The 24,975-nt window shown below is 42.3% G+C and overlaps 2 protein-coding genes across 3 annotated transcripts; one reads left to right on the forward strand and one right to left on the reverse strand.

Moving 5' to 3' along the window:
* Nucleotides 1-58: 58 nt before the first annotated feature.
* LOC110978654 (uncharacterized) lies at nt 59-16,153 on the reverse strand. 2 transcript variants are annotated; one of them, XM_087140753.1, is made up of 13 exons: nt 16,100-16,153; nt 13,460-13,583; nt 13,082-13,120; nt 12,018-12,113; nt 11,488-11,520; nt 9,337-9,426; nt 5,894-6,007; nt 5,638-5,736; nt 4,899-5,123; nt 2,842-3,019; nt 1,721-2,004; nt 1,088-1,233; nt 59-862 (listed from the first exon to the last, which is right to left on the reverse strand). In XM_087140753.1, exons 1-13 carry the CDS (start codon nt 16,136-16,138, stop codon nt 680-682), a joined length of 1,650 nt encoding a protein of 549 aa, XP_086996879.1. In that variant the 5' UTR covers nt 16,139-16,153; the 3' UTR covers nt 59-679. The 2 variants fall into 2 exon arrangements, with proteins under 2 accessions (XP_086996879.1, XP_022089496.2); XM_022233804.2 differs by lacking the exon at nt 16,100-16,153 and adding an exon at nt 13,809-14,046.
* A 2,615-nt stretch (nt 16,154-18,768) lies between these two features.
* On the forward strand, nt 18,769-22,969 carry LOC110978655 (uncharacterized). Its single transcript, XM_022233805.2, has 10 exons — nt 18,769-19,066; nt 19,191-19,326; nt 19,611-19,703; nt 19,957-20,064; nt 20,282-20,389; nt 20,514-20,741; nt 20,874-21,057; nt 21,385-21,662; nt 21,982-22,130; nt 22,417-22,969. Exons 1-10 carry the CDS (start codon nt 18,962-18,964, stop codon nt 22,624-22,626), a joined length of 1,599 nt encoding a protein of 532 aa, XP_022089497.2. The 5' UTR covers nt 18,769-18,961; the 3' UTR covers nt 22,627-22,969.
* The last annotated feature ends 2,006 nt before the right edge of the window (nt 22,970-24,975 follow it).

Genomic DNA, 24,975 nt, shown 5'->3' on the forward strand with positions numbered 1-24,975 from the left:
TTCAAACCAAACCAAACCAAACCAAACCAAACCAAACCAAACCAAACAACATGAAAAGTGAGATTCTGCAAGCTGTTGTGATCTTTTATTTTCAACTTTGTAGGCCTAACTAGGCGAGAACATTCGGGGTCTGTGAACAATGCATCATAAACAACGTGCATGAATAAATAAAAAAAGCAAAGAGTGGAACAAATCAATAACAAAAAACATTAACAATAAACATCACAAAAAAATGAATACGTGTATAAAATTTGGAAAAACAAAATAATGGCCATATCTGGATAATAAATTTATGTTAAAGTGCTATCAAGAAAAAAATCCATGCAATAAATAAGAACATTAACAAAATAAATAAGTGCTCATGAAAAGCAAACAATCTTGATATAAATAACACTAAAAAGTTTGGCAAATGCAGTTACGAATACATGCATTGATTACACTAATAAATATGTGAATAAATGACAGCAAAAAATTTTTGAATAATAACTCAATTAAGTGGCATGATCAAATATGCCTCTACGTAGCCAACTGGTCTAGACATTACTCTTATGGAATACGTTAGTCAACACTTGGAAGACGTACAGCGAGCAACTTGGATATGACTGGCTGGGGGAATTCCTCCACCCCTGCCAACCAACCTATCTCCGAGCCCGAGGTCTCGCTAATAAGTACGCAGTGCTTAAACAAGTACAACCTTCAACCAGTCCACAAACTGGGACACGTCAGCATAGACTCCGGGGATGCCGACCTGGGCACAGCCGATTCCCCAGCTGGTGATGCCTACCAGATACCAACGATGTGGCGACTGCGGGTCGGAGGGGTCATCGGGTGCTGTACAGACAAAAGGGCCGCCTGAGTCGCCCTGTAGGTAGAGAGAGTCCACTTTCAGTGAATGATACAAATCAGTTAGGCATTTCGGAGGGTAAAATTCCGGAGTGTAACCTATAGCTACCCCATCCTCAAGTGGCAGGGCCAATCATTTCACTGACATTCTGTGACATAAGTTTGCTCTACAACTTTGGGAAAAAAAGAGACATTAGCCAACATCTCATGACTGTTTGTGATAGGTTGCATCCTCACTGCTCACCTGACAGGAGTCTGTCCCTCCAAGACCCGGATACCCTGCGCACAACATGTTCTGGGTGATGGAGTAGCCGTAGTACTCCCTGCAGGCCTGAGCGCTGATGAAAGGCACATAAGCTGCCTGGAGTTTGCTGGCAACAGAGCCGCCTTCTGCAAACATTTGCAAAGGTTGAGAAGAAAAGGACAAGGTTTACATGTAGTGGGTGTCACGGTTATCTGTCTGCCCCACCATCATTGAATGTTCCTATTCATGCGACTTAGGCCTATACGAGTGCGTTTTTTAGGCTCGAGACTTAATTGGCTGAGGTGTGACAATATAAGTATGCCGAAAGGTCAACAAAAGAAGTCAGCTAAACTTTGGGTCAACACACCATGCATCATGTCATTAAAACTACATCTGAAGTCACATTGCCCCCACTAGCAATTGACCTAGGTTAGGTTTCAGCAGGAAAACTCAACAAAACAAGAAGAGAAGTGGGTGATAATTAATCAACTTTTAGCCTCCCGGTATTTTTGGCAAGTTCAATGACAGTTAAAACTCTTTGGTATTTAACGTATTGCAAATGAGTAAAACTGTGAATGTTTCATGTTAAGTAAACGAGGAATCTTAGTGAGCCAGATAACTGCAAAGACTTGCCTTCAGTCAATCCAAATCCCGAAATGTAACAGTTGGAGGAGGAACTGAATGTCTTTTCCATGGGCAAATCAATGCACACACTGTTGATGGCGCTGTTGGATAGGTCCACAGGGGTGGACAGCACAAGGACGACAATGTCGTTGTCAAATGTCAGACGGCTGTACGGCTGGTTTGGTGGTCGGAGGATATTAACCACGTTGCTCTTGTGTATGCCTGGTCCAAAGCGGTCATACGTGCCAAGATTTCCGAGGCGAACTTCCCACCTATTGGGGTTATCCTTTTCACTGTGTGTGGGATTGAGGAAGAGCATTGAGGCAAGTTTGGAGGTATTGTGCAACTTTGTGTCAGTAAAGTCTTGGTAATATTTACCGCATAATGAATACCAGTGTGGCTTGTTAATAGCTGCATCCAGTTACTATGCTCATGCCGTTGCCGTCAGCAGCCCCAACTTTCCAGTAATGCCAGTATAAAGACTTTTCTGAGTTGAGCTCAGAATAAATTCAGTAATTCTCCAGATTTATCTGGAACCCAGGACCTCTGCTTTGCACTGAATGTGAGAATGCTGTGCATTCGGCCATACAATCCCATCAAATCATGTGGGGTTTTGTAAGTTATCGCTTTTTCTTAGACTGTTGGACCCATAATGCCCACAAATAGCTGAAACATTCCTTTGGGTGGGGATAATTATATGCAGACGTGTTTCATAATGCAAAATTAGTCTTATCTGTAAGGTTTCATATCTCTATAGGGTTCTGCTGAGGCAGACTCATAATTCATCGTTGAACACAAACAGTGAAATCTAACGTACAAAAAATTAATTATAAATTATAAAATAAATCGACAAATCCATTCTTGGTATGAAACAACCACCAATGCAGATGGCATCTCGTAGGGCATTCAAGGAAAAAACTAAAATGTGTTTAAATTTTGCAAATTCGCAATGCAAAAACGCTGTGAACGCATCAGTGCATTACATTGAGTAAACTGGCCCTCAGGGTCACATTCTCAGACTCCAAGTTGAAATCTTTTTATGAATTTATGGCGTGAAGTTTCCGATGTGATGCCTTGAAACTGCATCCCACGTGCGCACTCACACCAGTTATGAAGGAATCTACCCTTACTCTTCGAAACAATGAGCCGCACTGATGACGTATCTATCTTGATACAGCGTGCCGCCACATTTGAAGCCCCCGTCGAACAGTAGCTGGGCCTGCCATGGCCATTCGCCCTCCTTCGCGTCTTTTCCCCCGACGATACGCCCTTGAGTTACTGCACTATTGCGAGTACCGCATCCTGAAACTAGTGTGCAAGGAGGATAAAACAAGACCTGCATTACTAATCAGCAACACTTGAGAATCAGATAATTTGAAACAACATAGTTCAGGATAGTGTATGATTTATTTAATCATTTATTGAGCGCAAATTCCATACATTTATGTCCAAATGTGCTGTAGGATACAACATTAAGCCTATAAGAGATTATTGTTTGTATACCTGAACGTGGTGCGGCCCCTGCCTTACGTGCATGACGCACTTTTATTTGTCACTTCTTGTCTTTTAACGAAGCAATATTTTAGGCTCAAATATCCTAATTAGAGAAACTTCATCAAACTCCTCCTATCCAAATCTCAATTTTAAGTACCTGCTTCCAAGTTTGGATGAGATTTAATTTTTGCCTGATTTTCAGATTTTTTTCCGATGTGCAAGATGAACTCTTTTAAAATGTGCCCCAAAACAGGAAACGACTTTTCTGACAAACTTGTGGATGAGAATTTGATTTGAAGTAATAATGCTTTACAAGAAGTTATCAATTTCAAAGGACTTTGTAAATGATTACACATGTATGTAGGATTTTTGACATTTTTTTCACTGAAGTGCACCATGTTAGGGAACATTCAGCTGAATTCGAGCCCAATTTCGGGACACCGACAGTTTGGATTTCGAACGAAATTTCACAACACTGAAATTGTTCACAAAGGTTTTACACCATGTATCATGAAGCTAATCGTACTAGTTTTTAACCAAATGAGTTTTAAGTTTTCAAAAAAGAGGTTTGGCAACGCTGTATGAAGAAAGTCAAGTGAACGTCGAAGTGCACCACAATAGGGGACTCTACTACATGTATATACATGTACGTAATAGAGACAACTCAGGGGGAGGGACTCGATCACTCACACTAACCCAGACATTTCTATTGGAGGGGGTGCAGTTTTGCCCCCTGCACGGTCTTGTGAGCTTCTTTACATTGAGGTAGCCTTACTAAAAAAAAAGCCTCTGAAATGTAGACCCTCCACAATTTCTACATGTCCCGCAAATCAAATCAATATGTCATCCATCCACAATAGCCCAGCCACTGTGTGTCGGTTTTGCAACAGACCTCCATTCAAAACTTGTTCCACTGCCTTATTTGGGGCGCTGGAAAAATCTTGATTCATACTGAGCGCCTTGGAAACTGAATCAACTAAAGTATTCTTTTGCCAGATGTCTTCTGTTTGGTTTGGTTTGGTTTCCAAGTATGGCGTACACCCACAAAGCAACGGAAGTAATTATTTCATGCTTGATCAATGGAGTTGTTCACAATTTTCCGACCTATATCAAAAGAGGCAACTGACGGGGCCTGGGAAACATGGGTTTTTCCCTTGAATATTATGTCCGATTTTCACAAATTGATACAAGAAAACAATCCTGAAGGCTTGACCCAGAACAAAATGCACCCCAATGATATCAGAGAAAATGTTGGAGGGGTGCATTTCGTCCCAGGCTCTTTGAGGTCGGGTTTAACTAAAGGTACAACATGACAGAGGTAACTGAACCTAGGACACTGTGGTGACGAAGAGGCAATCGCATGATTTTTTTAATATGCATCACCAGCACCACTTTACAGTACATTATAGAGGTTTTCAGGTGACGTACACATGACGAATAAAAGTATTTCAAGAAAGCGTACATTTTTGAATGTGTGTATTTCTTTGGCAGTTTCATGCACACCAGACTGTTGAGAGACTTCAAAGGGGCGCACACGTCCGCGGACATCTGTATAAATTGAATGCTGACCATCAAATCACGTTACTGAAAATCCTCTATAGAAAATCTTTAGGCAGTTTTTCCTTTTAAAGGATACTAAACACATGCTGCAAGGGAGTCACAATGTTACTTGTAGGCCTATATGCGGACTTACAGGCTTCATTGGGGCAACTAGAGCCATGGCATTTCTCCACTTTGGTCTCGTCTGCCTTGGTCGTGCAGCTGCTCGTATGGCACACGCATTGCCTGACCATGCTGCGAGTACCCGCCCCACACGCGTTACTGCAATCCGACCAGTCACTCCATTCACCCCACTGGCAGCTGGATGGCTCTGGGGGTGGAGGTAGTGCTGGAGTGGTCTCGGCTGATTGGGTAATAGCTGTGGAAATGACACTACGATTGAGTCGTGTTTTAGTGTGATTCCGGCACAGGCGGAGGGGGGGAAGGAGGCAACCCCTCCGGGAAAAAATTTGAAAAATAATAAAGGCGGAAACAAAGAAAAGAAAAACTGAAAATCAACACTTTGCTTGAACTGACCTCGGAAATGACCCCTTTTGTTGCTGATGAGTGCTTTCCCCTCCGAAAAGACATGACAATGCCCATGAGTGCTGGTGTAGTATTTTTTGCACATTGGCCATGATTGCAAACTGGATGCTGACATTAAGCCTGTCCTTGACGACTGACAAATTACCCACAACTGTCACTGTGGCTGTATATGAGTTGCATTTTAACCTCTCTGATTTGATTAATTAGACAAATAAAACCACTACCCACGGAAGTTGCAAGTTCTTAGGAAAGTGTGATTGTGAAAATGGATCACACCATTTTATAACCTGAGTGGGGAGGGGCACTCCCAGAATCTCATCGACTTCTGAGCCTCATATCGTACATACCTCCACATGACACCTCATCACTTCCGTCAGAGCAGTCTTTGTAATTATCGCACACATACCCTGACCACACCTTCCACCTACGGTCTTCACATTGGAAACCTTGGGTACAGGGAATAAATACAGGTATTCATTAATCTCATCAACCTCTGTTTGAAAATTATTGAATTTAATTGTTTGGTTATTATAAATTTCTTGCCCTTTGGGGGGTTTGCGTAATGCTTATGTTGACTGTTGGAGCCCTTTGACAATTACTCACAATCGATTTCGTCCCTTCCGTTGTAGCTGTCGACTACGTTGTCACAGACCAGTTCATATAAGACATCGTACTGACAGTCCCCGTTACAGAAGTCCAGCTCTCCCGTTTTACTTCCTATAAACAATACAAAGAAATGACAGGCACAAGTACGTACATACGGTGGGGGCGTAATTCCTGGGGATGATGGGATATGTCTTTCCCCTTTTTGATGGGCTACTGGATTATCCCCTTTCACGTGGTGAGAAAAAAAGGCTAGGATTTTTAGGTATTTATTTTATCTTCCCAAAAAACTACAAATTAGTACTAAAGTTTAAAAAAATTCTGCCGTTTATAAGGTTAAAGGTTCTAAGTACACATAGCCGTATAGCTATACACGTTTTTATTTAAATCATTCCTCATCCCCAGTCATCGCTACCAAACAGTAGGGCGGTGTGGTAAGGAAAAATGCAGAAAGGTGCAGTGCAGTAAGTTGTGGTGCAGTGCACGGTAAGGTAAGGTGCTGTAAAGTAAGGTAAGGTGAGGTGAGGTGAGGTAAGGTAAGGTACAAGGAGTGGTAAGGTACAAAGTGTGGTAAGGTGAGATGAGGTACAAGGTGTGGTAAGGTAAGGTACAAGGTGTGGTAAGGTAAGGTAAGGTAAGGTAAGGTAAAGTAAGGTAAGGTACAAGGTGTGGTAAGGTTCAAGGTGTGGTAAGGTAAGGTAAGGTACAAGGAGTGGTAAGGTACAAAGTGTGGTAAGGTGAGATGAGGTACAAGGTGTGGTAAGGTAAGGTACAAGGTGTGGTAAGGTAAGGTAAGGTAAGGTAAAGTAAGGTAAGGTACAAGGTGTGGTAAGGTTCAAGGTGTGGTAAGGTAAGGTAAGGTACAAGGTGTGGTAAGGTAAGGTATAAGGTGTGGTAAGGTGAGATGAGGTAAGGTAAGGTACAAAGTCTGGTAAGGTACAAGGTGTGGTAAGGTGCAAGGTGTGGTAAGGTACAAGGTGTGGTAAGGTACAAGGTGTGGTAAGGTACAAGGTAAGGTAAGGTACAAGGTGTGGTCAGGTGAGATGAGGTAAGGTAAGGTACAAAGTCTGGTAAGGTAAAAGGTGTGGTAAGGTGCAAGTGTGGTAAGGTCCAAGGTAAGGTAAGGTACAAGGTGTAGTAAGGTGAGATGAGGTAAGGTAAGGTACAAAGTCTGGTAAGGTACAAGGTGTGGTAAAGTGCAAGGTGTGGTAAGGTACTCGGTGTGGTAAGGTGAGGTAAGGTAAGGTACAAGTGTGGTAAGGTACAAGGTGCGGTAAGTACAAGGTGTGGTAAGGTGTGGTAAGGTAGGGTAAGGTAAGGTAAGGTAAGGTAAGGTAAGGTACAAGGTGTGGTAAGGTGCAGTGTGGTAAGGTGAGGTGTAGTAAGGTACAAGGTGTGGTAAGGTGAGGTGTGGTAAGGTACAAGGTGTGGTAAGGTGAGGTGAAGTAAGGTACAAGGTGTGGTAAGGTACAAGGTGTGGTAAGGTGAGGTGAAGTAAGGTACAAGGTGTGGTAAGGTCCTTTCTCTATGGTGCAACTTCGCTTCCCAAAATGCGTGTTCGGATCGAGGTGCCAAATCTGCAAGCCCTTTTGTGCACAACATAGACTTTTTCACTAATAAAGTGTGAGCAGCCATTTAAAATGTACAGGGATGAGACTTTGACGATCATTTCTATCTGGCTTTCTGGCTTTGTTGATTTGTTTTTAGAAAATCGCATCAATGTTTGCTATTAGTTTCTAATTTAAGTCGGGTTTTTAGTGCTCTGTAAAAAGACTTTGTAATCGTAATTTTTCCTGTGCGCACAAGATCGCTGTTTCTTAGTATGGCCCCCTTCCATCTAAGTAGTATATACTACATTGTTAGTGTTCTTGAAACCAAAGTGTGCATTAGTAAAAACATGTACCAATGTTCAATGTACATACAGCACGTACATAGCTTACCATTGAACCTGGTCACAGCTTGGGGTGCTACGGAAAGAAATGGTTTCCACTTGTTGTGTTTTGGGGTTGTAGAAGTGCAGATTCCAAAGGGAAAGGGTTCTGGTTCTTTAGATTTCTCCATTGCAGAAAGCAGCGAGTCGAATGGGTACAGTACCGGTTTTCGGTAATTTTTTCAATATATGAATTAATTTCAGTGCATTTTTCCTATGAGTGTGTACAGTTAAAATTGTGATTTATTTTATTTCCTGTCATTGATTAAGTTCTTTAGTTTCGCTCATGAAATCAGACGGAAAACACGTGGACAGTTTGGACATCATATATTTACTGACAAAACCTTTTGTGGGTCTTGGTGGAATTGTCAAATTTGTACACACCGAACGACTCACGACTGAACTAACCCAGAGTAGAAATATTGTCCAAGCAATTGACCGTAGACCGTAGAAAATGGTCAGTTAATTCGGAAAATGCTATTCATGAATTTCCTGTATTTTTTTGCTTTTTTGAGAGGGAGGCCGAGGGCTTAGCTGCCGTCTCATTAGTCTTGGTTTCAAGACGTTAGTGCTTGATAGCGGACACCGTGCATAGTGCGCCCCCTAACGACTCACAATTAGACTGTGCGCCAGCACGAGAACGTATTTATTGTGTGATATCAGACAACGATTTTGTTTTCTTAATTTTTCTGCCACAAACATCGCAAACATGATCGATGCAGCACAACTGAAGTCTCCAACGATATCTTTTAGAAGAGTGGCAATTTATGTCTAGTATGGAGTGAAAAAAATTTCTCTCACATGTCACTAATCCCTTCCCATAAACCAGACACCATCGACATCGTACTTGCTAGCGTGAAGCAGCCATGTTGTTCGAACTTCGAAGTACATGTACATGTACAGAATTATAATACCAAGGCTATAAGTATTTAAGAAGATCGGACTTTTGCATGCAACTGCCACACCTCCATTCCTGCAAGATTCCCAAGACGTTAGTGAGAGTAAGTAAAATCTAGGTGTGCGAGGGCGCTCTTCAACAGAAATAAAACAACTATCGATCACTGACGTCTTGCGCCAAGACTAACGTCCCATAAGAAAAATGTTTTCTCCACAATCAATGATGACTAAATGCATTACCCTCCTAAAACGCAGCGCACTGCCATTGTTGGGCCGCTCATTTTGTGCACAGACAATATGCGCTATTGAGTACCGAAGTGAATACGTCATGCGCACATTTAGTGTGTAAAAGGCATTAGCGCGAGAACCAGCGCGTGAACCAACACGCGCGCGTACTCCATTCGTTTGCACTGCACTTTCTGGTTCACAGTGACGTCACACTTCGGTACTGACCCCGTGTGACGTATTCCGTCCCCTGTGCATGCTTTTCCAGCGCCCTGTTTGAATTTTCGGCGCTGGATGAGAGAAGTGTTACTCTGTTAAATCCTGCAACGCTGCAGTTTCTCAGTGTAACGTACCGTTAGGTATGTAACTGTAACGCGAATAGGATACTCACGGAAGCAGTACTCATCCGAACCGTCTGGGCAGTCATCATGATTATCACATGTGTAATCCATGTCTACCAAATCTCCCGTGCTGTAGCAAGCTGTGTGAGTTCATGAACGTAACAGAATCAACAGCCAATAGACTCAGTCTACCGAACGAAGGTAGTCCAGTAGTCCTGCATTACAATAATTACCTTCAATTATGGAAGGCAAGGGAGGACAAGCATAATCTTTTTCGGAAAAAGGTGGACAACATAAAGTCTCGAAATGTTTTGTTTATCAATAAAATCCTGTAGTTTCAAGTAGTGGTTAAAAGGTTTATCTTCCTGTCTTACGAAGTATATCAGAAAAATTGTACTCACAAGCTTCACGCTCGAGGGATCAAAATAGGTTTATTTGAATGGAACACAGAGCCCCATTTTTGTTTGCTTGTTTGTGTTTTATAGAGCTCTGTGGGATGGAATTTTTTATAGAGGACGCAAGAGAGTGGGCCTGTATGCATGAGCGACGGTCGCGCTTACTATCCGCCCCGAGCGCGAGTGGAACAAAAGAGGGCGTGGTTTTGTACGCCCCGCATTGGTAGGGGCGCCACGAGGCGCAAGTATATGCGCGTTTGACGCGAAACACGCTTACGGGTACATTCAAGCCCTATTGAAAACAGTGTAAAATCAGCACTGTTCAAGGCCCAATAACATGCACACCAACATCCCTGAGATTTCTGAAACACCAATGAAATTCTTGTCTGGTCACTAATCTTTCAATTTGTTTGTGAGTTAACCAATCACATTTTTAATTATTCCCACAAAAAATCACCCCCAAAAAGTGATTTTTCCGAAGTCTGATTGCAGCCATTTGTCAAATGGCAAGCCTCGACTTTCTCGGGCACTTAGGACCATTTTTCAACCGTAGTTTTTAGTCATTCTCTCATATGAAAGCTCAAAGACCCAGGGAGTTGATCCCGGTAAGGGTTTACACAATCTCACCATTTTGGGGGCCAACCAATCTTCTTGTTAGATACTGTGGGGGCACTTTTAATGCCAATGAGCTGGCCAGAAATTCTCGGAAGCGGCTTAATACTAGCCCGTGAATTCTCACTTGAATTAGTGGTCTGCACCCTAACGCGTAACGAATTAATTGCGGCATGTGTGGTCTTTGCGTACACGCAGAACGCGTGCAAGAACCCGCGTGTAACCACCTGTCTTTCTTTCGTCGATTGAGGTGCACTTCAGCTCGGGGCGGATACCTGGTTTGTTTCATGCAGATCCCGTTCAAGATCAGAGTGATCCAACATTGGATCACCGTGACACCAGAAGCCGCCGGTTTGGATAGAGTGAACCACTTTTGGGATCACTGATCAAGATTCTGATCCGTCTGAAAAAAGCCCTATAAATGCGACGAGCATGGGCGCGCACAACACGAGCTTCACCGTAACAAGAGGTTTCTGGAAAGTCCCTTTGATCTTGCGTAAACAAAGTTCCACTATATAGGGGTATTTGGGCGTGGTGTGGTTTCTCTAGCCAGCGTCGACCAAGTCGCGAAGTCGGTTGATTTATGCATTGTAATTATGACTTTCCAGATGAAGAACCACTCAGATCACAAGTATTTCAACAGGAACGTCATGCACAATGCCAGTCACAGCAATTGAGGTTGTACACAATTGGAAACAATTCGTTTTTACGAGATATATTTTTCCAAGTTCGTTTTTAGGAGATTTCTTTTAAGTTCGTTTAGTTGGGAGTTATGATTTTCTTAATTAAGTTTGATTTTGTTAGAAATAAATCCAACCTGACAATGTATATCTCCTGAAATAAATTTTGAAACAGTAAATCTCGTAAAAAACAAACTTCATGAAAAATATATCTCCGAAAAATTATTTGCTTTCAAAAATAGAAACAATGTTTCTAAATATAGATCTCATTAGAACGAACTGGAGACTGTACATGTATGTCTCGAACAAACGAACTTTGAAAAAAATATATCTCGTACAAACGAAGCTTATGAGCTTATCACGTGTATAAATCCGTATGATCACCCACGGATGGTTCGTGTGAGTTAGTATGTCACAATTGGGAGTGACTATATGCCTGAAATACTTTTAAAAAAATTGTTAAATGAAACTTTTGGGCATTTTGGAAGGAATTATTATTATTAAAGATACTTACAGTAATCAAAACCGGATACTCCATCAAAGTTATCTGAAAAAAGGACAGATAATACAGAAAGAAAGAACACAGATATAAAGGGGAGGAGAAAAAGAATTAAGAAAGCAACCGAAGCCCAGTCAGAATTTCTCACTGATTTTTCACATGGCAAAAGTGAATAAATGGATAAAACTTTGAGATAAGTCTGATAATAAACGGGTTTGACTGTCAGACTGACTGTGGCGAGAATGTGCTTGGAATCATTGCTGGTTTAGTTTTATTTTTATCACACCTGTGCTGTTGTGATGTTAAACAAACGACGCAAGCTCTGGAAAGGACAGAAACATTAACGATGACCAAAAATATCAAGGGAAATGTAGGTTCCGACAATTTCGGCAACAGGTTTTTGGACCCAGGCGCAATCCTGCTGCTTTGGTAACGTAATATTGGCGACCACTGGATCTGAGATCACTATACTCCGAATTGGTTTGGTCTGGGAAATTAGCCCATAAGTGATACATTGCAGTGTCTTGAATCACGTCTGTACTTACAGCCCCATTCATCAGATCCGTCACTACAGTCTTCCCACGCATCTCTCTTAAATTCATTAGGCACACCTTCGCCGGCAAACTCAGGGAAAACACAACCTGGTCAAGAAATGCAAACCATTGATGAGGGCGTTAACGGTTAAATTTTTTGATCATTGTGTACATGTCATTTTAATCATTCTGCAAGTTTGGCATTGTTTTCAAGTCTATGACAAGTCCCTGGTCAAGTAAAATCCAGGGGAGGTTAGTCACTGGTCAACGTATGTCAAGTAGCGTATTAAACAAGATATCAGAAGTTTTCTTGCATTGTGATTACGGCTTGTGGTGGACAATTGTAACTCTGAATGACGCTTGTAAGTACTCTTGGCACTTTCGTCGGTCAATCCGGTAAAATCATTAATCAAGCAATTTCCTTGCATAGTATGTTTTAGACCTTCGAACAGTGAGTTAAAACTTTTGAACCGTAAATATCAATTTCTTAAAATCATAGTATTCGGATACCAACTTCCGTGTTTGATACATGACATCTGGGGGCGTGGATCTCAGGGGGATGGGGCTATACATACCCCCTATTTTGACCGAGGGGATGGGCTACTGGATCCCCTATTTTTCCGTTGTGAGAAAACATTGACGTATATGCCGAACTTCCCAGGAAAAGAGTTTTCAAAAGTACTTTAAAAAGGGAAGTTAAAGAACAAAGGCTTTATAGATACGCCGTTTTGAGATAAGGTTGAGGGGCGTGGGTATCCGTGAGATGTACACCAGTATAATGAACAGCGCTCCCTGGTTACAAGTGATGTCCAGCCATCCCTTTTCCAACTTTCGCAGCCGGAAATTTTCATGTTGATGTAAGTTATCCTCCACCCTCTCCCGTCTCCAGCACAGATTTACACCACTGTATTACTACCTTCCACCTCCACTAGTTCTCATGTAAATACTTTATTAAGTGACTTACGTGAGTTAATGACTTCAACCTTTGGAACACGTTCTAATGCAGTGTTCAAATTTTATCCAACCTGGGACAACATCATGCATAGTGATCCGGACAGAAATGGTTGGATACTTACGGAAGCAATCAGCATCAGTCCTGAAGTCGCAGTGATAGTCTGCATTTTGACGAGAAAAGCAATCGGTCAATTAAACCGTATAAAGATCAACTAGCTTAAATACCCCCCCCCCAAAAAAAAGAGACAATTATGATTTTCTAAACTTGTGCAAGATTGTTGAACACATCACTTACGTGGCCTTGTCCAAAAAAATCTGATTGTTTTTGATCTCCCTCTCCCTATACAAGATTTCTATTTTAATTAGGAGGAAGAGGCGGATAATGAAGTTAATTATCCGCCTTTTTCCCCCCAACGGTGTCTCTTCCCGCGGACCATGTTTAGCTGAGAGTCTTATATAAATACAGGTGTGAAACTAGAGAAAGAGAAGTCGAAACTTACCGAGCCTGGTGTCGTCTACTGTCCGCTTGGACCCAAAATGCCCAGCACGAACCGGTCTCCCCGAACGCTGGCGATGACCATTCAGCGGCCTCTGCCCATCTAGACTGTTGGAACCTGCGCTTTTCTGACAAGTCGGGAAAGAAAGATGTTCAGTTAAGTTTCCGGGACAGGCATTGAAGACATGGGGAAAGGCGTGTCGATCAGCGCACCTAACAACCATCATACAATAAACAAGGCATAACTTTCTTTTCTGTGTTTAATAAGGATGATGTTTTCTTGAGGGGTTTGGCCTGTTTCTGATGTTGTGTAAGGAGGAAAATAATAAATCCTCCAAATTTTCGCGATTTACCTGTACTTGCGAGTTGTGACCTCGTCTGGGTGGGCTGTGGGTGGAGTGCGCATTCACCCACACGACGAAAGTCACTACGACCAAACACGCCAATGTTGGGGCACGCATTGTAGTTAAGCGTCTTGTCCAGAATACAGATTCACAGTCTGTTGCGTGTTGGTATTGCTCTCGCCAGAAAAATCTCCTAATTTAACAGTTAATTCGACAGTCGGAAACAGGATTGTCAGTTAGACAACCCAGGTCCTTACTTCTTTTATACCCTCCCTGCTGTGGGTACTCCATAGGAATATAAAAAAATTCATTAAGACCAGATAATTAACGCTACATTGAGTTCATTGTTTCAGACATAATTATGATCCAGTGTAAAGACCTTGTTGACGATGAATAAATCTTAGTTTGTTTATTCTAATTTGAAAAAAAAATAGTAAACAGTGAGGGTTCATTGAGAAGTCCAAAGAGGGGAGATTGGAACGAAACCATAATTAACAGGAAGTAAATAATTTTACAAAGGATGGTGAACGAAATTGCCCGGGCGTGACTTTGTATGTTCGAACAAAGCCAGTTCTTGGAACACCTGTTTGGTTTACGTCAGCTCCCTTCCTGTGTATTCGACCGTTTTCTGAAATGCACGTAGCTTAAGGTAAACAGAAAAATATATATATAACGCTTACAAGGTCGAGTCTGCAGCACATGGCCTCGGCTAGAAATCACACACAAGTCTATGATAGTGGCTACAGAATGACTATAATAATTTGCATGGAGAGTTTTCTTCTAATCTAATAAGAAACAATTAAGGTAAGCCTATAGTATATGCTGCCTTGCTATAGCTTTTGCAAAAATCCACTGAATGAAAAAAATGCTGGGTGGCGCAGCAGAACAGGCTACTGTACCCAAACCGTTGAAGAATAACAGAAGAGTAGCAGGGGGGTGCTGTAAAATGCTGGGAATCGCTCTCAGAAGTGTACGAATAATAATCCATTCGTCGACATCTGTGACAAGGACACCCTGCGGCACGAACCCCAGCACACCAAAACCACGCCTCCGGCTCCATGGATACCATCACAAGCAGACCAACCTCTCCAGACTCCCACCCAGGACGCAATGGTCTCCTTTGTACCCAAAGTTCCCACCTCGCCCACGACGTTAGGGTCCCCTATACCCGAAGCCCAACCCTCCATCGCCACTGTATGTAGTCCACAAAGGATTTAAAAGAAACGAACTAATACAGTTAGCATTACAATTGCCATGTTATAGGGACACCATAAAAAGATTTAATTCCTGGCATTTCTCCCTAGAGTAAACACAGATCTGTTACATTTTTTAACGAAACTTTTAGTCTGACGCGTGACGCTATATAATTAGATGTATAAATGGCGCCCTCATGCATCCTATCAGGAGATCATACACTCTTAATTCGAATTTAAGAAGAGAGTACTCTCATTTGGAAATTCATGATATGCGAGTATTAATTGAAATTTTCTTATACTTGGATATAAGAAAAAACCGGGATTAAAATTTAAGTATAGGTCCGGCCTGTCGATACACAGATAGCCCATACTGTCTATCACTCTCTTTTATACCAACACATCACTACGTGTCCCTCCGCCAAGCAGAGTGTAGTTACACCTATTGAGAACTATATTTCTTTCTCATTCACCCCGTTCAACCGCACGAAATGAAATTTTCTGTTCAACCAGGAGCCATGACTGTGTCGGTTTGTCGTGCAACTAACTCACATTGAACGCGTGTGACTCACGCATTTCAGGTTACGCGCATCATCATGCTCTCTAGCCAATGTCAAATTTCTCATGCTGGAAAATAACATTTAAACTGGCCAATATGAGAGAAAACAAGACTTTTCCGGCTTTTATTGCAGCGGCAATGTGATACATATTTTGTGAGTGTACAACACAAGTCTGTGTCTGAAACGGGCTTGCACTGATAACGTCTGTGTCTATCTGTATGCTGTACTCTTTGCTTCCAGCAGTTTAACACTAGGAACAGTTCTTGGTTTTGTTCTGGGACAGTGCTGAAATGCCCGTTTGGCTGCGGCACAATGGTTGTTTTGCTTGCGCCCCCAGCGACAGATGATGCAAATTTTGCCTTGAGCCAGGACTGGTTTGGCGGCAGGACGCGGTCGGAGAGTGCCAATTTGGGCGTAGAAACCGGCGCAAGTTTTGCAGTGGGACAGTGCCGTTTTAGCCGTTTTTTCTTATAAATTAGAGAGCCACTAGGTTCGCTACATGTTGAGTCCTGATCACTATGACTACAAATACCTTCCCAAGACTTACAGTTGAAGTTTTCTCATGCTTCCAGGCAACAGTAATCATGCATTTTTGAGGGACCACTGAGTTCCTTTAATTAACTGGAAAGAAAAACACAATTACATCGAAATATTAGAGTTGGAAAATCCTGGCTTTGTCTCTTCGTCTTGACTGGTCAAAGTGTGCTTACCTTTTAAAATGCAAGCAAACGCACGGATGCCTGGGTAAGTTTGTGTCGGGCATGGGCGTAATGCGGTGGGAGAAACAGACTTCACCAAAAAATCGGTAACCCTGAAAAATACAGCTGGGACTCCAGTTCGAAGAAAACATTTTATGGTGATGAACACCATGGAGGAATTTAACGGCTGTAACAGAAACCTTAGGCCTAAAGTATATCGAAACCTTACAAAAATCACAACCGAAACCTCAAAAAAGAGGCAAATTCTTGAAACCGTGACATATTTGTTTCTTTGCAGGATTAAATAGTCATGTTCCCCCTCAGTTGATTCTTTTGATAGGACGGAAAAATGTAAACAACTCCATTGATCGATCATAAAATATTATTACTTCCGTTGCTAACAAAAGACATATGGCAAAATAATACTATTGATGAAATTCTGTTGATTCAGTTTCCAAGGCACTTAATCGAGATTTCCCCATTGCCCCAAATAAGGCAGCGGGACAAGTTTTGAATGAAGGTTTGCGCCCTCCAGTTGAATGCCCCATGCGTCTTTTGTGAAAGCGACGGACAGCCATTGGGCTATTGTGCATGGATGACGCATTGACTGGATTTGTTGATGACGCCAATCCGTCCTGACGTCAGTACAGAAGCCGCGATTTTCCATTGGTGATGAGGAGAGAGGGGCAGCGGCCCGAAAATAATTGTGAAAGGTTAAAGCTCATTTTGTTCAAAACGTAAAATGTTCCCCCGAAATGTGAGCCACTAATGTGACTCATTTTTCTAAGGAAAAGGCTTGAAAATGTGACTCCAATCCCCCATCTATCCTTTTAAGGATTATATGTGTACTGGTTCTCACATCAGCATTATTTTCTCTTCGACAGGAATAAAAAAGGAAAGCACATCGAATTAGTGGTACGTCCTGGAAACTTGACACTTGTCAAAATTTCAACAAAGCAATCCAATAGAAACGAAAAAGTTTAATTCTTTCATTTTCTAATTTTGTTCGAAATTCACCCCCCCCCAAAATCGGTCCCGTTTCTCTTTTTGGATAATTGGCTCTTTTCGGAAACATTTTGGGTCAGTTTTCGGTACTTAGGAACATTGCGAGTGGACGAAAATTTAGAAATATGGGATAGTCTAGGTGCATGTCAGAGGCTATCTTTATCCTGAAAAAAAGTAAAAAGTTTTCTAAACATTTTTGAATGCTAAGCACATTTGGATTTGAATGGATTGTATTTAGCCTCTAGACATGTTTGCAAAGTGATAGCAAAATTGTGTTTAAAAGCTAAACAAACTTTTTAGAGTGAAAATTAAGGCTAGGCCTATCTCACAGTAAAGAAGCTTACAAGACTGTGCAGGGGGCAAAAATATGTCCCCTATAACAATAGAAATGTCTGGGTTAGGGTGAGGGAGTCCCTCCCCCCGTGGAAGTAATAGTCCTTGCATTAGTACCTAGATCCCTCTTGCGTCGCATTAGAGTTCATGTAAAATTTTCGTTGATTGTTACCCCGAGAAAACAGTTCCAGGTTAACTTGAAGTTTTAAGGAAAAATGTGTTGCAATTTCTAGTACAAACATGAAAACCCCAACAGCAAGTAATGGGGCTCCTCAAAATCTAGGGTTTCAGTATGAAGCATTTGTACAGCTTCGCGCTTGCGAAATGATTTTGGTGATATATTTGGAGGAAGTCAGATTTAAACTGATGGGAGAGATTGTTACAAGGTTCTGTGAAAAAAGTCAATATTGGTAAGGTTCTGTGAGCCTTTTAGACAACGTTCTCAGGTCTTCATTAATTGTGCATGCTATGCAAAACATTGTGAGAAATGTTATGACTGAACTCAATACTAGAACTGTTTTTCCTTTGATGAAACCTATAATTTATTTCTATACCATTCTGCATAAAATCCTTTTCCTGACTTTCATAATGGTATTGTATCGATGCTGTTTGCACAAACAGTGTAAATTTAGCCACCTTAGATATAGGGGTTGCCAGGATTTGTCAGGGGGAGGCAAAGCAATTTTCATGAGGGAAATTGCTAAGTGCTGGGAAACGCACTCAACAGCTGAAGACTGTGAAGCATTTCACAGTTGGGGGGTCAATTTTGATTTTCAATCAAATTTCCACCCCTTCACACTCTTTGTTTTTCAATTTATTTTCCTGGAGAAGCGCCCCGTGTCCCCCTTGTGACACCCATGGAGACAACCTAATAAGGTAAAGGTCGCTCCTTACTTTTTGACGACAAGAAGAGTGTCGGTTGTTTATGTGGGTTGCTGAGTGCGCTCCCGTGGATGGTCACGGTTGATCAGGCCTGCTGAATCCCTCACTGATGTTCCCGCCAAGGTGCACACCGCAGGTACGTGGAAACCCAATACTCTGGGTTGATCAATAGTCTGAGGTTATTGTTGGCTCTTTGTAACCAGATGAGGGCTGACATACCTTACGTCATTGGTTTCGCTACGTCGGTGAAATGTTTTTGCCACGGTTGGGACAACAATGTATGTAGTCGATAGAATTCGGGGTCTATATAAGCTCACCAGGATGGGTTTCTCCACCCAAATTTCTCCGGTTTACGGAAGACGCGAAAGTCCTTACAAGAAAACTCTACGTCCACTCTCACAACTGCGACCATCTCGACTTCACATATCACCAGTCGCGACAAACTATCCGACTTCAACTTTTCCTCCCCGATCTGATTGTCACTGATCACCATGCGATCTCTGGTGCTCTTGGAGGCTCTCGTCGTGTTTCTCGGCGCGTGCCTGCCGTCATCCCTGGCAGGTGTTCTCCCTGACTATGGACGCCGCAGTGTAGAGGTAGGCTCGTCGAGCAGAATTCCTAAGAACACGATAGATGACGTTTCCTTCATTCTCTGAGCCACTCACCAATGTCTCATTCAAAATATTTTATTTTTTTTGTGTGTGCTTTTCTTCATTGCAGAGATTTCAAGAACAGAGGAGGGCTTTACAGGAAGAAGCGGCCCAGGCCCTCAACGGTCAAAAGGATGACGTTCTCAGGAGCAAGAACGTGGCAGAGTACATGATCAATGAATTGAAAAGGAAGGCACCCCATGGAGGTAAAGTTCTTCCCTTGTCGCTGAAGCCCATGTACCTTCGATTTCACCAGCGTTAAGAAAAGAACGGTGTGCACCACGCGCTCTTCATGAGCGCTCTTAGCAGCATCAGTTCGAACGTGACCGCACATTAATTTTGACCGTTCATTTTATGTGCAGGAATACAGATATTTGAATCACCACATGTCAGTGTATCGTTTTTGAAGCATCCCGGAGAAATGTCAGTTCACTGAGTCAAGAAACAAGACCGATCAAATGATATTGAATCCCGAAACTTTCTTCCACAGAGGGCGTGACGGACTTGAAGGAAAGTTTCAAAAGAACTGGTGACCGTGATAATCGATACAACTGGTTCTGCTACTTCTTCCCGCATTACTGTTGTAAGTAATCTCTTGGTAATATCAACTATGCATTCACATGTACATGTATGTTTTAGTGGAAAGATTACGAATATTCACACTCACTGAAAAAGCAAGAAACGAATTTGAAGTTTTACGAGAAAAAGAGTATAATTACTTGACACTTTCATTTCAACAAATGCGATGTTCATATCAATTTTTGTATTTCAAAACGCTAGATTAATCTCAACAATACAAATTTTTGATACCATGCGATTTTCCCTCATGTGTGTAGATGGCTGTGCATCCCACGAGTTCGAGTGTTCTGACGGTACCTGCATCCCGGGATACTGGGAATGCGATCGCTGGAACGACTGCGGTGATGCAAGCGACGAAGTCAATTGTGAGTTTAAATGCCAGTTACATGGCTTGTTAAAAGTCACACCATCATAGGTGGGGACAGTTAATGAGCAGTTGTTCAGAGCAGAATGACAAAATCGCGAAGTTATAAGAATAGGGTTGAAGATTGTCGTAATTAGAATGATTGGTCTCTCTATAATGTGTGTATTATTACTTGCCATTGAATGACGACTAGTGTATGATTCCCATCCTATGTATAGGTGAATGTGCAACTGATGAGTTCACATGTGCAAATGGTCGGTGTATTCCCGATTACTGGCAGTGTGATCATGACAACGATTGCTGGGACTATAGTGATGAAGAAGGATGTAAGTTGAAACTCTTCTCCTCTCGAAGTCCTAACAAATGAGCGACTAGTTGAAAAAATTATACACCTGGCAAGTCAAATAAATTTTGCAATATATAAGAAGCTGCCCATTTTCAAACCCACAGGTTTTGCTGATTCCACGACTAGTCAGCCGGAAACAATGGATATGACTACAGCGCCACCTCCGATGTGCGGATGGGATAACTGGAGCGAGTGGTCTGAATGTAACACGGGCTGTGGCGCTGGTCAGAGACACCGCACCAGGTCGTGTCTGTGTACTGATACCAGCCTGTGCGACGGGGAGTCCACGGAGTACGAGATGTGCGAGCTTGCAACCTGCATGCCCGAAGCAGGTACGAACATGAATACCTCTCTCAAATACGGACAAAGAAATCAGCGAGTCGGCGAAATTCGAATTATGATTTATGTAAACATATTCAGGGGTTTCCTTTACGGTATATTATTCTCTTTTTTGGACTTTGCAGATAGTGGATGTGGTTCACGCCATCCCCAGGGATCAATCCAGCGTATTGTCGGGGGGAACGACGCCGTACGCGGGGCCTGGCCCTGGTACGCTCAGCTGTACTTCAACGGTCGGTTCTCTTGTGGGGGAACTCTTGTTGAAGACAGATTCATCATTAGTGCAGCTCACTGCTTCGAGGGATCCAGGTGGGTAGATCTAGAGAGAAAACAAATAAACATGTAGGCTTTTGATACGCCCAGGTTCAGTCTACAGAATGCTGAACTTAAAATGCCAACGTCTCACAAAATACACTACAAGAGGTCTAACAGCACAGCGCTAGTGCGATCCTATTTGTTACTTTGAAAAATTTCTTGCAGTCTTGAAGAAATAATGACACTTTGTCGTTTTGAACATTGCCACAGTATTTACGTTGTTTATGTTTTCGTTGATCATTCTATGTCAATTGTTTTGGTCACCGATGCTACCTCGAAATACTTACTAAATCGAACCATTTTGTCACAATTTCTCAACAGTCGGATGAATCCAACCAACTGGCGAGTGATTCTCGGAAAATATCGTGAAAATGATGACAGCGGCGACGAACACGAGAGCGGCGTTTCTGAAGTCATCGTTCACGCAAGTTACGACAGTGACACAGTGGACCACGACATAGCCATCTTAGTCTTGTCTAACCCTCCAGCTCAGCCCGAAGCCGGTACTAACCCTGTCATCAACTCGGCGTGCGTGGACACCGCCGCTAGTGTGGACGAGTCGCTCGTGTGCTTCATCGCTGGTTTCGGTTCCACAAGTGGTGAGTGCTGTGACTTGACAAATAGAATTTGGCAATGCCTGTGTCGGAAATCTGAAGCTCGGAACTTTTTTCATGACGCCCATGACCATTTTTTTACATGTAACTAAACTGAATTTTCAATGAAACGAAAACAGTTTTAGTATATTCTTTGGACAATACAAAAGACATTTATATTACGTCGTGTGGACTTGATTTCTGCCTAATCCAAGGTGTTACATCTGCGACTCTTCATGTCTAGATATTTGAAAGTCATTTACTGAACGAACAATTTCTGTTGTGCCCATTGATAATTTAAAAATGCCTTCTTTTTCATTGACAGAGGGTGGCGATGTCTCATCCGTGCTTAAGGAAGCTGAGGTTCCCATCGTTGACAGGAGTCGATGCAACCACCCTTCATCTTACAACGGCGGTGTCACCCAAAACATGTTGTGTGCCGGTTTCTTCGAAGGGGGAATCGATTCTTGTCAGGTGAGTCAATCTTCGGCTAAAGTTCTTGTGGCTCTGTTTTATCGTGCCTGTTGCAATGCGTTTTAATACAACCAGTTGGAAGTTGTAAATGTACGTGGATGTAACATACGTGTACAAGCCATGTTGATTCCTTCCCACGCCCCCTTCAAAAATGTGTGCACCTCTATAGCCTGGTGTCCCCTTAGGAATGTCACCTCATGTGTTCCCTGACCCAACACTTGATGTCACTTTCTTACTGTCCTAAAAAAAAATGATTCCAATTTTGGTTTCTATTCCCCTCCTGTAGGGTGACTCCGGCGGTCCTCTGGTGTGTAGCAGACGCAGCCGCGACGATGCGACAGGCAGTGAGGTGGAGCGATGGTACTTGACCGGTATAACGAGCTGGGGCAATGGATGCGCACGGCCTAACTTCCCCGGTGTCTATACCAACGTGGCACGGTACGGACAGTGGATCGACAACATCATTGCCTCGCGGGGAAGCACGAACTCTCCATAGGCTTGGCTGTGTTCGTTTACAGATAAATTATTTCCTGACATTTTGTTACACTTGGACTAAGATTTAGTGAGACGACGAGCGAATTCATTACTTTTTTGTTGATTGACAAAATGCGATAATATCAAATGTTTAAAATGGTTGCTGAGAAAGAAATTGATATTGGTGATATTAGTTTGCTTAATAATGTAGCAATGTATTATTTTGCAAATTTTGTAACTTTTTATATCTTGACACAGAGCTGGCCTCTTATTTACTTAAGTATGTTTTTGAAAAGTATTGCACTTAAACGGTTTATGTATGATAATAATAAAGTATAAACAAGAACGGGTGCAGTCATAACCAATCTGTATTGTCACAAATTTCTTTTATTCTTTCTCTGGGTCTCAGCTCCATGTATGTAGAATTTATTGTTCATACAACAGATATGTGACAATTTGAAAGAATAGTGATTATAACACAAGTGAAAAAGGGGAATGACGGAGATTGTCAAATTAATAATTGGAGAAAAGGTGTTCAGCTGTCCAAAACTCATAACTAGTAACTTCATAAGTTGACGCCTGGTTCTTTTTGCTTATTACATACAGCTGGACAAAATGATGTGCAGCTTGACTTGTACTTGGACAAAGAGACTTGTGACTTGACTTGACCCATGACCAATGACTTTTGATTTGACTTGTGGAATTGCAAAAAATGACTGGCTGCCACCTCTGATAAATAGATATGAGGCAAGCGTCAGGGGTCACGAGAGCCCGGGTGCCACGGTTTTCGATTTCATTACAGCGGAACACCCTGTATGTGTCTTTTATTTGTCGACAGGTCCTGATTCTTCCTAGATTCTTCTCTAAGGCGATTACCGAGGAGACGTTTGATTTCAGTGTAAAGTCAAATATTATATAGACTGGACAACCTCGGAATATTTCGGCTATTTCCGGAAAACAGTACGGTCTTGGTCATGTGGACATCGGGTGATACTGCAGGGTGTAGTCCACTAATTCAGGCCCATTGAAAACAGCGTAAATCAGCATTGGTCGGGGGCCCAATAACATGCGTGCCAACATCCTTGAGACATCTCAAACACACGTTAAATTATTGTCTGGTCCATAATCTTTCACTTTCTTTTCATTTTTCTGCGGGTTAACCAATCACATTTTGAGTAATTCCCTCAAAACAAAATTTTTTTTCAAGTGACAACCCTCAACTTTCTCGGGCACTTAGGACCATTTTTAACAGTACTTTGACTCTTGTCATTCTGCTCTCAGATGAAAGCCCAAAGACCCAGGGAGTTGATTCTGGCAAAGATTTACACAATCTCACCATTTTGGGGGCCATACAATCTCTTTTTTCAAAAGATACTGCAAGCCCAGATTCTATTCCATTTTACTCCAAAGCTTGTTAGAGTTCAAGGATCACATTCCCTCCAATTAAGACCCGGAGATTAAGCTTTCCCTGTTGACATCTTTGTGACCCATAAATTCCAGTTAGGATCCACCTTGACCGTTTTCTCATTACACCCCAGACACTCTGTCTACTATTTTATGATTACAACTTTCTACCCCATTTTAGCTTGTTTTCCACCCAGCTCTCACCCCTGTATATATCACCCCTTATTTAGTGTTCAGACTCACTTCACTTTCACCTCATATTTACTTCACCTCTCTCTCATGTTCTCCACCCCGGTGTGAACACCCAACGATTTTACTCAGTTAAATAAAACACTTGCAAACCCCATAATCGTTCTTATGCAGCAAGGTATGAGACGGAGAGAACCCCCCCTGCTTTGTGTGGATCATTGTCTCGCAGGAATCTGGGGAATTCCTTTCAGACATCTTGGGGGGGATGTGTTAAGTAACAACAGTCTGGAATGTGTATAGGGATTGGACATGTTGGGGGGGGGGTACCCCTCGGTCTCATTTCTTGCTGGGTATACTTGATTCGTAGAGTAGTCAGAATCATCGAGTCTGGTATCCAGACTAAAACCACATCGTACCTGTTCCCGGCCCAGGCATGCCAAGCGAACACGCAAACATTATACCATATATTTCTTGCTCTATGGTAATACTGGCCTTGTCTAGAAATTAATGAAAAATTGAAATGGGGCCAGTGACAGCTGTCTTCACTGGAAATATATAGACACCTGCCTGTTGAACAAAAGATGTGGGAACATTCGGAAGCATGGCTCTAACAGAAAGGGAGGAAACCCAATCCCCTCATTCAGATGAAACGCCCACCAACCACAGAGCAAGCAAAGACCCATGCATCAACGACCGTAATAAATCCATACGTGTACATCATGTATTCTATCTAATAATCATCTCGTCAGTAATATAACCTCTGACATGTACATGTACA

The sequence above is a fragment of the Acanthaster planci genome, linkage group LG09 (genome assembly GCF_054643075.1).
Source record: "Acanthaster planci isolate LZ-2023a linkage group LG09, COTS_SCS, whole genome shotgun sequence".
NCBI classification, from domain to species: Eukaryota; Metazoa; Echinodermata; class Asteroidea; order Valvatida; family Acanthasteridae; genus Acanthaster; species Acanthaster planci.

Coding starts and splice junctions, on each gene's coding strand:
- LOC110978654 (XM_022233804.2), bottom strand. CDS start 13,916: ATGCGTGCCCCAACATTGGCGTGTTTGGTCGTAGTGACTTTCGTCGTG. Junction 13,121..13,459: donor AGTAGACGACACCAGGCTCG/GTAAGTTTCGAC, acceptor GTCAAAATGCAG/ACTATCACTGCGACTTCAGG. Junction 12,114..13,081: donor GACTGATGCTGATTGCTTCC/GTAAGTATCCAA, acceptor TTTCTTGACCAG/GTTGTGTTTTCCCTGAGTTT.
- LOC110978655 (XM_022233805.2), top strand. CDS start 18,962: ATGCGATCTCTGGTGCTCTTGGAGGCTCTCGTCGTGTTTCTCGGCGCG. Junction 19,327..19,610: donor AAGGAAGGCACCCCATGGAG/GTAAAGTTCTTC, acceptor TTTCTTCCACAG/AGGGCGTGACGGACTTGAAG. Junction 21,058..21,384: donor CACTGCTTCGAGGGATCCAG/GTGGGTAGATCT, acceptor ATTTCTCAACAG/TCGGATGAATCCAACCAACT.